A 16,042-nucleotide genomic window follows, 5' to 3' on the forward strand; every position below is an offset into this window, starting at 1 on the left:
TCACCAGGGCTGACCGATGTGTGAGGGTGCTCCGTCATGGCATACCTTACTGACTACTGAGAGTATAACTGGTTTGATTTATTCATTATGTATCTTCTCACAAAACATTGCCATAATTTATCCTACATGCTGTTTAATCATTACCCATGAGTCATTGCATGGTGCTTTCTGCATTACCCATGAGTCATTGCATGGTGCTATCTGCAACACCCATGAGTCATTGCATGGTGCTATCTGCATTACCCATGAGTCATTGCATGGTGCTATCTGCATTACCCATGAGTCATTGCATGGTGCTATCTGCATTACCCATGAGTCATTGCATGGTGCTATCTGCATTACCCATGAGTCATTGCATGGTGCTATCTGCCAGTCAAAAGAGGATATGTACCATTATTATGGTACTATCAGAGTGAAATGTCACTTGACAAAACTGGTCAACATGTCAAAAGTGATTCAGTATACATTACAACATCATCATTATCACAAATTCCATTGAATGTATCATTCTGAAAATGCATTTCATCAAATATTAATTTGTACAAACTTTTATAAACTCATCCATTTTTTTCATGACACAGTAAAATGGAATGTACAGAAAATGGGATAAACACCCATTTTAGATAGAATATATATATGTATTTGTTTTTTTGTCTTTGTAAAATGGTTTATATATCTATATCCTTCTAATGGTCTATAGTCCAACCATTTAGTTCTCATTAGGGGTGCTACAATTTCTTACAGGGGTGCTACAATTTCTTACAGGGGTGCTATCATTTCATACAGGGGTGTCACTTGGGAGGCTATCATTCACCAAGGGTGTTTCTACAGGTACTATGGGTAAATTAACAGATCAGTGATGGCAGTTTTACAAGACACTTTCTGGGGAATGACAGGGTGGTGTTATCCTTCCATCAAGGCTACCAGACAGAGACGCAGTTGAAGAACCCAGACTGCCACAACTGTTTCCATTAGCAGCATTCCCTCTTTCCCTAAGTGCCATTCCTGGTTTTTTGTTCCCACAGCACATTTGTTCAGCACACTTGTCAGGAGCACACTCCAGCATACAAGCTTCCTGGCCATTGTCTTCCTACACAAAGCAAATACACAAAAATACAGACATCTTAGCTAATTGGTTGGTCACTAGATATTGTGTGCATCAGTGGTGCATCAAATTGGCTAAGCATGTACATTGGTCATAGAAGATGGGATGCATTGACATTAAAATAATATCATAACTTGGCAAAGCCCATAAGCTCGCGCAGGGTAGATTCATTTGTGACCAGCTGCCTCACGATGATATTGTAGATAGCACCCTCTGCATGGAGAATGCGCATAGTATATAGAACACACATGCATGGACATAGCACCGCAATGCATCTTTGGGTTAAACCACCAAAAAACACCCCCCATTGCATAGTATATCAGAGGTGTATGCGTACTAGTCATTGAGCCACTATGTGACCGCTTCGCAAGCTATTATACTATGATAGTTTAATCAAGGTTTTTAAGCATTTCCATTGGAGTAACAGGTTTATAAACTCAGCTTGTGCCACTTTAATGTGAGAATGTGGGATTGAAACCTTGGTCTTTAAAGTGATTAATAGCTCGCGCAGCAGCAGCGAAGCTGCCGCGTAGCGGCTCAATGACTAGTACGCATGCGCGTCGTATATACTATGTGAAAAAAATTGGTGGTTCTCCAAGGGATGCATTGTGGCGTGCAGTGACTACGCATGCGCCTTCCATATACTACGTGCAACCTACGTGCATTCTCCACGCGCTACCGTATTGTCATATATTGTCATAGGTGACATAACATCGCCATGCATTGCAATATTGTAACAGTAGGCCTGTTGGCACGATTGTCGTAACATTGTAACGAGTATCGAGGCATCACTGCACCTCAAGGAGAAATTGTTACACTATAAGTTTGACGCACGGCGGTACGCCATACGGACCACTGATGACATAGCGCAGTTGAATTTCCGGGTTGTGGAAGTGTGGTTATACTGTCGATAATTGATTTTTTTACATGTTTTAAAAAGAAGAACTACTTTCCTATGTTTGTTGGTACAGTAACATTCCTAAATCATCGAGTTGAATTGAGAAATCGTGATGTTCGGCAACTTGTCAACAAAACATTTGTCCAAAGACCAACGTATGTTGGTGGCGGGTCTATGATAAGTTGGCTGATTGAAAATGAACAATATTAATCTAATGGCTATGATGGTTTTTGAAACCAACAACTGCATAGAGTGTTGACTTTCTTTACTTTTCGTCCATATCAGAGAATTAGATGTCATTCAATAAAATAAATTTTGATGGTCAATACCCCTGGAAAATGACCCAAGTGTATCAACCCTGGCCCAGGCAGCCGGGCACAAATGAATCTACCCTGCGCGAGCTTATGGGCTTTGCCAAGTTATGATATTATAATTATAACTTACCTCTTCAAACTCAGGTTGGATGGTCGTTGAATGGATGCCTTCATTGTGGAAGAATTCTTTGACTTGACTTGCAATTCTCATGTAATCTTTTAAATTCCTACACCGTATGTGTGCTGATGCTATGATCTTGTTACCAGCTAGTCTCCACACATGGAACTCATGTACAGCTAATACACCATTTACCTAGAGTCAAATGTACAGATAAAATGTTACCAGCTAATCTCCATAAATGTTACCAGCTAATCTCCACACATAGAACTCATGTGCAGCTAATACACCATTTACCTACTGTCAAAATTATACACAAAATATGTCCAAGTTTTCATTTCATTTTTTGTAAACCTTAAATGTTTACCTATCACCTATTTTAAAGTGGCAATATGAATGAAGATTGCATGTTTATTTTGGATTTTTTAATTTATAAAACTATTTTATCATGGCTTCCTACTTAAAAAATCAATGTTGAACAATTTTGACCACGTCTGTATTTGTAACTCAATACATTGTAAAAAGCCAGAAAAAGTGTAAAAAGTTTGTTATTGTACATACAATAACAAACACTTTACACATTTTGTAATCTAGTAATCTTTTGTAATTTATTGAGTTACAAACAAGGACTTGGTCAATGTTGTTTCACATTGATTTTTTCAAGTAGGTGATAAAATTGTTCTATAATTAAAAATCCCCAAAAGATACCCAATTCTCATCCATATGGCCACTTTAATGTATTGTCGATTGCTGGCATTGTTATTTACTTACAAAACAAATAGTCAACAAAATGGTCAGTGGAAGTTGCTTACGACTACACACCACATCGGCTTGGGGTCAACTCTGTACTAATAAGTGAAAGTTAATTAAACCAACACCATTTTTCTTGTTTAAAATTCATGTTTTCATTACACATAGGGAATTTACAAGTTATTCCTCCCGTTCAATGCCAGTGTCACTAAAGGCAGTACAAAATTCTTGCTTGAGACTATGCGTCAAATAAATCCGAAAGCTACAAGGATTGAACCAGCAATGTGTGTACATTATTTGTAAATGTACACCAACACAACCACACAGACACTGGTACTTATTATGCACAATATTAAAATAGATCTAATTATTCTGGAATGGTTTTCTTTGTTAAGTCAGGAAGGCTGTTGGTTACGTAACACTGCAAGCTGTGACAATACAGTTGTGCCATTAGTATTTTTCAGCTGAATGCAAGAAAAATGAATATTTGAGACTTCTAAAAATTTTAATTTAAGAAATACGGGGTAAATATTGGTGATTCTGAAAATTTTCACAATCTGAGTAATGTAAAACCAATGCCACAATTTGATTAATGTAAAACCAATGCCACAATTTGAGTAATGTAAAACCAATGCCACAAATTTGAGTAATGTAAAACCAATGCCACAAATTTGAGTAATGTAAAACCAATGCCACAATTTGAGTAATGTAAAACCAATGCCACAATTTGAGTAATGTAAAACCAATGCCACAATTTGATTAATGTAAAACCAATGCCACAATTTGAGCAATGTAAAACCAATGCCACAATTTGAGTAATGTAAAACCAATGCCACAATTTGAGCAATGTAAAACCAATGCCACAAATTTGAGTAACGTAAAACCAAAGCCACAATTTGAGTAACGTAAAACCAATGCCACAATTTGAGTAATGTAAAACCAATGCCACAATTTGAGTAATGTAAAACCAATGCCACAATTTGAGTAATGTAAAACCAATGCCACAATTTGAGTAATGTAAAACCAATGCCACAATTTGAGTAATGTAAAACCAATGCCACAATTTGAGCAACGTAAAACCAATGCCACAATCTGAGTAACGTAAAACCAAAGCCACAATTTGAGTAACGTAAAACCAATGCCACAATTTGATTAATGTAAAACCAATGCCACAATTTGAGTAATGCAAAACCAATGCCACAATTTGATTAATGTAAAACCAATGCCACAATTTGATTAATGTAAAACCAATGCCACAATTTGAGTAATGTAAAACCAATGACACAATTTGAGTAATGTAAAACCAATGCCACAATTTGAGTAATGTAAAACCAATGCCACAATTTGAGTAATGTAAAACCAATGCCACAATTTGAGTAATGTAAAAACCAATTTAATATAATAAGGCGATCCTACCTATTGAATGGACCATATCGAGACTCATTGTTTTGTTTAAAAAAGGTGAACGAATGCAATGTGGAAATTATCATGGTATAAGTGTAATAGATTCACTGGCTAAAGTTTATGATGTGATTTTATATCGACAATTAGAAAAGTGGTTTACACCAGATTGTAAACAAGCTGGGGCACAGAGAGGTTGCGAGTGTATGCATATAATGACATTGAGACTATTGATAGACTATGCATAATCTAAACTAACATCTTTATCACATTCGTGGGGATTTTTCTAAGGCCTATGATAAAGTCCCCCGGGCATCACTAATTCAACTTTTACGTGTCATGGGATGTGGCAGCCTTATGGTCACAGCTTTTGCCACTCTGTATGCAGATTCATCTTAGGTCTAGCAACCATCATTGCGTGTATTTGGGTATGGCAAGGCTCGCCTACGAGTTGCTTTCTATTTACATTATATGTAAATAACATAATTTGTGATTTGAAGGCCAAGTACGGAAATGATGGGTACCTACAATGGCTTCATATCACTCTCTCCTCCTTATGAATGATACTATACTTCTTTCCACTACGAGAGAGATGTGCATCAGGAAGGTGACTATATTAGCTGAATTCTGTAATCGTTCAGGAATGGTTATAAATCAAGGAAAAACAATGTTTATTGTGTTAAATGGATCGGATGCAGATAAGGTTGCCATGACATTCGGTGACTTGAAAATTCAATTTTGTGACTTGTATGTTTACTTGGGTGCCACTTTCACACAAGACAGAAAAGTTCTGTATGATGAACAATGCAGATCTAAGCAATGTCATCTGTGGAAATACCTCGCCTTTGTTTTAAAGAACATTGATTTCCCATTTTGGATAAAGAAAAAGATTCTTGAGACCACGTTGTTATCGGCGATATTATACAGAGCTGTGAGACATGGCTTTATAATGGATACCTCCTGGCAGAAAATATGTACCCAGGTGTCAGCTTTGTTTCATTAAATGACTTTTTCTGTAGAACGGATATTGTTACCATGGTCAAAATCTCAAACTGCTTATTATAGCTTGACCCAATCCATATATGGAAATGTCCATATACAGTGTCGTAAATCCGAAGTGTTTAAATATTCAGTGTTTTTGACTCCAGGTCGGAACTGTTACATGTAATATAATTATGTACCATCTGCTTTAGTTTGACTGTCTGTACTAATAGACTTCTAATTTAGTGCATTATACTTATGTTAGCGGTACCATTGCCTTGTGTTTTGTGTATCTATATTTAACTAGTACAGTGAATAAAATAACTAACTAGATACATGCACATTGTACCATGCACAAGCCAAGTTATTATTTTTAATTTGAACAGGAAATATGGATTATATAAAGTTGTATTATGTAATGATAAATTTTGCTTGATGAGTCATAATTATATTATTCACAAATATTTTTCTTCATTCACTGAGTCTGAGAATACTCATGACATTAGGGTTTTATAACTACGAGTTCAGCAATGGAGTTCAGCAAATCATACTGACAAGACCCCTTAGCACACTTGTAATTTCCTTGGCTGAACAAAGAATAACATTGAGGAATAATAAGTCATTGTATGAATAAAAATACCGCCAATGGCGCTGTAGCACAACTGTACCGTTTTTAAAAATGTTTATCCATATGTTAGTCCATGCTAACAATAGGTGTTCATTTGCTGAATGATTATTCAGTTGCCTATCCAACCATGTTGCTATCTTTGCAATATACACGATTATTTGGCTGTTGCTATGGGTGTAGCCATGTTGCTAGATATATTTGCATACAGTTTTGAATGTGTTTGTTCACTTCTGTATGAATTTCTGATATTATCTTTGCAATATATGTGATCATTTGGCTGTTGCTATGGCCGTGGTATTGTTGCTAGGTACATTTGCATAAATTTTTGGAATGTTTATTCATTGTCTTTCAATCCCTGTTATCTTTGCAATATACTTGATTATGTGGCTGTTGCTATGGCCGTGGTCTTTTTGCTAGGCAAATTTTCATACATTTTTTGCATGTTCATTCAATTGTCTATTAATCCCCGTTGTTATTTTTGCAATATATAAGATCATTTGGCTGTTGCCATGGGTGGGGTCTTGTTGCTAGGCACATTTGTATACATTTTTTGAATGTTTATTCAGTTGTCTTCCAATTCCTGTTATCTTTGCAATTTACATGATTATTTGGCTTACACCCCCCCCCCCCCCACACACACACACACACACACACAGACAGCCAGACACCAGGCAATCCATAGAGCACTACTGAACCTCCGTTCACTTGTGCTAAAAACAAAGTTAATAAGTTAATATGAATAATTACGATAAAGCTCACCTTACTAACAAGTTTAGTCTGTATATCTTCTACCTTGATATGTGTTGGTACTGTCTGTAGTAATATCATACCGGACTCCTTTACTACAATTCAAAGGGTAAATGAGGGTGTTAGTTGACAGGAATAGGGTTTTGTAGAGGTATTGTAGAATTATACTTGAATAATGGTATTGTACTAATGTAGAGGTATTGTAGAATTGAGTGTTGTACTTACATAGTGGTATTGTACTAATGTAGAGGTATTGTAGAATTATACTTGAATAATGGTATTGTACTAATGTAGAGGTATTTGTAGAATTGAGTGTTGTACTTACATAATGGTATTGTACTAATGTAGAGGTATTGTAGAATTGAGTGTTGTACTTACATAGTGGTATTGTACTAATGTAGAGGTATTGTAGAATTATACTTGAATAATGGTATTGTACTAATGTAGAGGTATTGTAGAATTGAGTGTTCTACTTACATAGTGGTATTGTACTAATGTAGAGGTATTGTAGAATTGAGTATTGTACTTATATAGTGGTATTGTACTAATGTAGAGGTATTGTAGAATTATACTTGCATAATGGTATTGTACTAATGTAGAGGTATTGTAGAATTGAGAATTGTACTTATATAGTAGTTTGTACTGAGTATGATGCAGTGGCAATGTAGGGTTTTAATAGTACTGTACTAATACAGAGGTATTGTAATAGCCAATATCACACGTACAGTAGAATTTCTGTGGTATGAAGAAGTATTGTATAATTGAGTATTGTGTTTATATAGTAGTTTTGTGGTGAGTAGTGGCAATGTGGGGCTCAGTATTGTACTACAAATGTAATATAGAGGTATTGTAGAATTGAGTAATGTGCTTACATAGTAGTTTTGTGGCGAGTATGATGTAGTGGCAATGTGGGGCTCGGTATTGTACTACAAATGTAATATAGCGGTATTGTAGAATTGAGTATTGTGCTTATATTGTGGTATTGTACTGAGTATTGTACTAATTTATTTGCACTGTAGAATATTGTACTTACATAGTGGTATTGTGGTACTGAGTATGATGCACACCATGAAAATACTCATGGCTGGATCCACATAATAACGCCACTTGCCATCAGCAAACCATATGACCAAAGCACTAATAATCACAATAACAGATCCCAAGGCATCTCCCAATACATGTAGAAACACACCCCTCATATTCAGCTGGGCTCCAGATGCTGTAAATGAAATCTTAGTTGCATTACTTGTGAACCATGAACAGTCACAATAACTTATATAAAGTGACATAGTCAGTAATTTTATGGTTGTTGTCCAAAATACTTCTGACCTTTAAAAGTTTGCTACTACTTGTCTAGTTATTTGTAGTAGTAATAATAATAATAATAATAATAATAATAATAATAATAATAATAGTTTTTGTATAGTGCTTTCCCACTCTGCTCAAAATGCTTTGCAATTAATACCCCTGGCAATGGATCTTTAGTGGCACAACAGCCCTTTACTTCCTCAACTCCCTGGGGAGTACACAATACATTGTAGCCTCTAAGAGCGCATAGGATTAAAGCAACCTATATCTTACCAGGTCCCCGATTATACAGCTGGGTTGACTGACACACAATCGTGGTTCAAATGTTGCCCAAGGACTTTAGCCATTCAGAAACACACACAAGTGACAGGCCTCGATACCTGCAACATGCAGATTCAAAGCCATCTTGACTCCCCTAGTAGTGACAAGGCCTTACCTAAGTTACTTACCTAAGTTTTGTTCTGTTTGGTACTCATCATCATCACTGTCTGTCAAGTCAGGATCAACATCATCCATTATCACAACATTACTGTATTGTCCATTTTGCTCAAAGTGTGACTGTGAGACCATTTCCTTTCCAACCACTTCTGACATGGATGGCTTCGAGTTGTCATGGTGATCATGACTATGACCATGCCCGTGGCTGTGACCATGACCTTTGCTTTTGTCTGCTCCGTGCTTCTTCTTACTTCCTCCATGACTGTGACCATGGCCGCCTCCTCCATGACTGTGACCATGTCCACCACCTCCATGACTGTGACCTAAGTAACAGAACAAGATGAACAAAATTTAGAGTTCATTTTAAGGGAAATATTCGAACAATTAATGAAGAATTGCATAATAAATTACGTAATTACTCACATTAATATATATCATTATATGTACCCATGATTACTTGCACCGATTCACAGGCACACAAGTGTTATTTTCACTACAGTACAATACCAAAAATACTTATCATTTTAGACCTCCATGCAAATGAGATGTAAATGAGGACACAATCCTTCCTTGCACATGAAATCAAATGATCGCACAATACAACCTTTTTTGGAATTTGCTGTTTCAGATAAATAATATGTTATAAGTATGTAATAACAGAACCCAGTACCACATTAGTACTGGTGTGAGTACTCAGGAGTATTTGCACTCAGGCTTTTAGTGTTTTCTACTATATACATGTACACTTTCACACTCTCATGAAAACATGAGTGCAGAGAATACACTGATTATGCCACACTTGTAGTCACTTGTTATGGGGTTCTGTCATATATTGAAGGGGCAAGTCAGACACTGTCACACAGTGGGTTTTCTATAGGGATTTCAACTGGTTTGAACCAGATTACTGTCAGATAAGTTGCCATGATTATTACAGGGTTCAAATTCAATGACAACTGGTTTGAACTGGTCTTAACTGGATCCCTCTCAGATAACTTACCATGACTATCGAAGAGTTCAAACCCAATTACAAGTGGCATAAACTGGTTCAAACCAGACTACTCTCAGATAAGTTATCATGATTATCAAAGGGTTCAAATTCATTGACAACTGGTTTCAACTGGTCTTAAGTGGATCTTCTCAGATAACATACCATGAAAATGGGTTCAAATCCAATGATCAACAAACTGGATTTAACTGGTTTAAACTGGCCTAGTTCTATCAGATAACTTACCATGATGACTGAAGAGTCCAAGTCCGATAAGATTAACTAAAAGTCCTGCAGCACCAACTACAAGAATAAGTTTGGGGTTTTGAATCTCCTCTAGTTCTATAAGTCGTTTGGCAGACTCCACTAAGATAGAGAAACATAGTGCAACGAGAAACACTGCATTTACCAAGGCACCTAACACTTCAGCACGCACCCAACCAAATGTGTTCTTGGAGGTTCTTTTCTTTGCTATCTGTAGATATGACACAACATATGAAATATTCTTGTCAGGTTTAGTCTCGTTCACATGTACCTCTATTTCCCATGTTTATTTTATTTTTTTGTTTCATGAGTGAGCACCTTGTTCCTACATCTCACACAATACCATAGGAGATCCGTTCACACTTGACATCAAAATTGAAACAAAGAGAACCAAATAATAACAATAACATTGTTGTCTGCATTCTGGACTTGGGCTATTCTTGAAGAGAGCATTCTGAGGTACTGTACAAGCATGATATGTGATGATATGTGTTTTATTGTCATGTATATAATGATATATATATATAATGAAATGTGCATTGATTTTGCATGTAATGAAAAATTTACAAAAACAATATTCTGTAGAGGACTCCTAACACGAGATTGATGCGTTAACAGAGAACTTAAATTGATTCATTAAGAGTGCGAGCTGCAGTTGGATAAAAGCTAAACAATGTGCGATTAGAACCTGATTTGATCGAACGGTACCACTCGCCTGGGCGCGTAAGTTGGAATAAATTACGTGCTGGATGGAAATCGTCTTTTACAATTGACTGAGCTCTTTTCTTTACTTGAGCGTTGTACAACTCATTAAGAGAAGGAAGTTGGCACCCAATGATGATGTGTTGGCACATTATGTGTTCTCGCATTGATGGAGTAAATCCACTCAGCACACGGGATCACACTAAGTTCACTACATCAGACTTTAATCAAATTGAGCTTGCTGGTTACTTATATGATGGCATATAAAAAATACTTGCAAAATATTCAGAATGTAGAGTTCATATTGCTGTTAGAAAATGTCAATTAAATGCACATATTAAGAAATGGGGACAGTTTTTGAAATTGATATCTTATGAAAAGTTTTCGAATATAAAATGTAAACATTTCTATTCTTCGTAATATGCCAAATAAAAAACGTAACAAAAAATTCTGTTTGTACTTACCCGCACTGCAAAGAATCCAACTAGCAATGATACAATATCTGATAACATGTGAAATGAATCAGCAACCAATGCCATAGAGTTTGTAATATAGCCAACAATAATCTCCACCAGAAAGAAGGATGAAGTCATGGCAAGCATAACAATTAGACGACAAGACTTTCCTGTGTAACGCCCCATTGTTTTCTATTTTATTTAGCTGTGTAAAAATAGAGACACACAAAAATTATTGGTATAAAAACACACAAGACTTTCCTTTGTAACGCCCCATTGTTTTCTATTTTATTTAGCTGTGTAAAAATAGAGACACACAAAAATTATTGATATGAAAACACACAAGACTTTCCTTTGTAACGCCCCATTGTTTTCTATTTTACTTACATGTAGCTGTGTAAAAATAGAGACACATATATTTCAGTCAAAAAAAACAAAAAAAATTATTGACATGGAAACACACGAAATATATTTTCAACAAGAATTGCAGCTGTTGCATAACATTTTGTATAACATATGACAGCAATACATACTGTGATTGCTACAACCCACAAAAAAACACCAGTATATTTGCTTGCTTGTGGTATTAAACTTTAATACCACAAGCAAGCAAACACACTGGTGATTTAAAGCAGGAAGCTACATGCAATGGCATACATGTATGTACAGTAATATTATATTGTTCATTATTATATAAAGCGCTTAATAGTTATTACCCCTGATATGTGATACATCCCTATATACTTCTTCAATTCCCTAGGGAACATGCAATCCACTGTAGCCTCCAAGAGTGCATAGGATTAAAGCATTCACATTGCAACCTCTTATCCTACCAGGTACCTAATTACAGTTGGTTCATCCGTGGTTCAAATATTGCCTATAGACCAGCCATACAAATACCAACAAATGGTAATGACAATGCTTAAACGTACAACTCTAACCAATCCACTAACACGACTCCACAGACAATGATATTGTCCTCAAACATATATACTTAGCAATATGATCAAATATTCACTTTAATTAAGCTTTGACCAGAAAACAGGTGCAAATTGTAACTGGTATACTCAGAGCACATCTGCTGCATCCATCCCCACGTTGGGGTTCATGGATAGTACATTATGACCATAATGTTAACTTAATAGTTCCATTACTAGCGGTGGAGCCAAACGCGATTAGTAGAAAGCTAGTTTTTGGACTCCAAATTACCATTTTGTTTCTCCTTTTTTTGTCTTATGTGGACATTATTGACATGTACATATTGACTTTCAATGGCAATAAAAATGAATGAATGAATGAATGAATGAATGAATGAATTCTCCCCCATGTAGTTTACTGGGCCTGCCATCAAAATTATGGTAACAAGGTACATGTCAATTGTAAAAAGAAATCTATTTATTTTCAAGTTAGGTTTGATTTCTCTCCTGTTACCATGGTTCCAAAACATTCACAAAAACACAGAATTACATGTAGCTATCTGAATAACTTGAAGTCATCACGGAAGCGTTGAATCACAAACCATTAACTCCAAGACAGTTAATAGTCATTATATTATAGCATTACCAATTCCAGTGAATTTTGTGACATCATCGCTGTACATTATTACTGATAATGTACGCCGTTATTGGGCATCGCGGCCCCGGAACGAGCATAACAATACAAGCTTATTTGTTGTTTCTTCACACGACTAGGTATTTTTTCGAAATGTATGTTGTTACTTATGATTGTCATTTCCACTGTTTAAAAATACAATGCATTCATGAAACAAATTTGTGTTCACAGCAGTTCATTGAAGTGTATATGTGTGTGTACGTGTACGTACGTGTGTTGCTATGATTAGTATTCAGCTTCCGGGCCGAACATGGCAGACGATGTTCAGCGCTGTGTATATTATACGTTGTTTTGCGTTTCTCGGTCTACAAATTCACTGGAATTGGCAAAACTATAAAATAATAACAATAATGTACACCCTCCAAGTCCATAATGGACTCAAGCAAACTTTGCACTCCATAATGGGCTCGGCTGTCGCCTCGCCCATTATGTCGTTCAAAGTTTGCTTTCGTCCATTATGGGCTGGGAGGGCGTACATTATTGTTTAAATATACTCAGTCATGTAGACAGACAAAATGATGACTCATTCTCTATTACTCCCAGGACATTACTTTTGTGATTGTGAAACTAGTCATTTCGTTCTTGGAACAATATAAATATATTTTATATAAATATTCCAGCAGTATTTTTGTCTAGGGTGGTAAGCAGATCAAATCTACTTGAGTTCCACTCTCACTTTACCAGTGTTCCCACTCAGTGTGTTTGTTAAGGGTGGTAAGTAGGTAAAATATACTTGAGTTCCCAAGTCATTTTACCAGTGTGTTTGTTAAGGGTGGTAAGTAGGTAAACTATACTTGAGGTCCCAAGTCATTTTACCAGTGTGTTTGTTAAGGGTGGTAAGTAGGTAAAATCTACTTGAGGTCCGAAGTCATTTTACCAGTGTGTTTGTTAAGGGTGGTAAGTAGGTAAACTATACTTGAGGTCCCAAGTCATTTTACCAGTGTGTTTGTTAAGGGTGGTAAGTAGGTAAACTATACTTGAGGTCCCAAGTCATTTTACCAGTGTGTTTGTTAAGGGTGGTAAGTAGGTAAAATCTACTTGAGGTCCAAAGTCATTTTACCAGTGTGTTTGTTAAGGGTGGTAAGTAGGTAAAATATATTTGAGGTCCAAAGTCATTTTACCAGTGTGTTTGTTAAGGGTGGTAAGTAGGTAAAATCTACTTGAGTTCCCAAGTCATTTTACCAGTGTGTTTGTTAAGGGTGGTAAGTAGGTAAAATCTACTTGAGGTCCAAAGTCATTTTACCAGTGTGTTTGTTAAGGGTGGTAAGTAGGTAAAATATATTTGAGGTCCAAAGTCATTTTACCAGTGTGTTTGTTAAGGGTGGTAAGTAGGTAAAATATACTTGAGTTCCCAAGTCATTTCACCAGTGTGTTTGTTAAGGGTGGTAAGTAGGTAAAATCTACTTGAGTTCCCAAGTCATTTTACCAGTGTGTTTGTTAAGGGTGGTAAGTAGGTAAAATCTACTTGAGTTCCCAAGTCATTTTACCAGTGTGTTTGTTAAGGGTGGTAATTAGGTAAACTCTACTTGAGTTCCCCAGTCATTCTACCAGGGTTCCCCACCAAAATAGTGGTATAATGTATTGGAAACTGTGTCAGTTTCACCATACTCACCTTTCTGTTACCTTGCTTCCCCAACCCTATCACAAACACTGTCCTAGTGTATGCTAAAATGGGTTTGTCACAACAACATTCATATTCAATAGTTCATTGTAGAATACCCTTGATCATTAGTCCGTCTGTGATAGAGGGGCTGTGTCCCAACAATACCCACAAGATGCTGTCAAAACTTTGAGATTCATAACTAACTAACAATGTCATAAACCTGACTGACAGCCAGTCAATTGTTAACTACACAATAAATCTATGAATGTCCTGGTCCAAAATAATTGCACAGTTAGCCATTTTATAACATTCCTCCCAGGATATTGCGAAATCCACAAGAAGATTCAATTTTAAGTTAACCCTCTTCATGTCAAGTGCATGAAAAAGGTAATGTCATGGAATTGATGGTTTCCATGGTAATGGCAATGACAGGATTAGGGTTACAGAATATTCTGAAATGACCAAATAAATTTGTACCATAAAATGATACATCTGAATCTATGGATTGTTTCTTCATTTACGCACAGACTTGTATGTGATTAACACGTGACTTCGTCCTGCCATTGTTGTAACTGAGTTACAACTTACACTTACAGATCATGCTCCTGCAAACGGAGATGGCGACAGCTGGGACTCGACTCGTTTGTAACCTTGGACCTTGAACAGACTCAATCTACTATCTAGAGACAATGTCCCGTACTCCGTCTACCAGTAAGACTACAAGTGACTGTGATGTGATCTGACAAAGTTCGTGTTTCTCATTGGTTTTTACCAATCCTGACGAACACTTACTGTGTGATCTACGATTTCAAACACGAAATGACCTTGAACATTCGTTTGTACTTTCGCAACATATCATGCCTAATGCAATTAACAATGATATAATTATTAAATAGCTTTGACCACCATTGCATTAATTAAATCTGTATACCTGTTCACGTTGTTATAATGGCAATAATAATTTTACCTAGAAGAAGTGGACGTGCAGATTCACAATCTCTGTATTTTACGTGGCCAACATAAACCATGCAAAAGACGGGCGTACGAAAATTCGGAAATGTGGTTCGAGACTGCGATCACCTCAAATAATAAAATTATGATACAAGACACAAAATAGATAGACATCGTATACGTACCAATTTTACCCGTAAAAACTGGACGAATTGTTCCTTTTGGTCGTGATTTTCTAAATCTTCTGGAATTTTCTTTAGCGCCTAATTATCGAACTACAGGCCCTACGAAAGCGACAATTTTTGCAACCGGAACGAAAATTTGCACTCCACACTTCACACTGTGCACACGACGCATTTAAGTTTCTTTGTCATGAACATTCATACATTAGACTGTTCGATAGATGACAAATTTCCCTAAACATGGTATAGTTTCTTTTCAAAAATAGTTTCCCCAACACCAATTCGTTTGAACTGAATCAAAATTATCTCGAACCATGAGGATTTACAATGAAATATATCAGCTGGTTACATTTGTTGTCGTCGACATGCGCAGAAGTCAATGACCTGAATATTGCAAGAGGTCACCACTAGGGGTCCTCTGGGTACGAGGTGTCACGCGCAATCGACGTGTTTTTTTTTAGCAAAGTGCTTTTTACAACAAAACGACGTATTCTCTCCCCCCCCCCCCCCATGGCTATGGTATTATAAATGACAACCGCGTTGTAATATATGTAATACTAATAGGCGAACAATGAACAAATGTTACTTTTAAGAAGTCTTC

At 36.4% G+C, this 16,042-nt stretch overlaps 1 protein-coding gene across 1 annotated transcript; it reads right to left on the reverse strand.

Annotated features, from left to right (window-relative positions):
• Positions 1 to 655: 655 nt before the first annotated feature.
• LOC144447978 (uncharacterized) lies at positions 656 to 15,801 on the reverse strand. Its single transcript, XM_078138103.1, has 8 exons — positions 15,445 to 15,801; positions 11,104 to 11,299; positions 9,920 to 10,148; positions 8,700 to 9,011; positions 7,976 to 8,161; positions 6,955 to 7,037; positions 2,448 to 2,630; positions 656 to 1,090 (listed from the first exon to the last, which is right to left on the reverse strand). The coding sequence occupies exons 2-8, from the start codon at positions 11,278 to 11,280 to the stop codon at positions 869 to 871; spliced, it is 1,392 nt and encodes a 463-aa protein (XP_077994229.1). The 5' UTR covers positions 11,281 to 11,299; positions 15,445 to 15,801; the 3' UTR covers positions 656 to 868.
• Between the last annotated feature and the right edge of the window lie 241 nt (positions 15,802 to 16,042).

This window comes from Glandiceps talaboti, chromosome 17 (assembly GCF_964340395.1).
Source record: "Glandiceps talaboti chromosome 17, keGlaTala1.1, whole genome shotgun sequence".
Lineage (NCBI taxonomy): Eukaryota > Metazoa > Hemichordata > Enteropneusta > Spengelidae > Glandiceps > Glandiceps talaboti.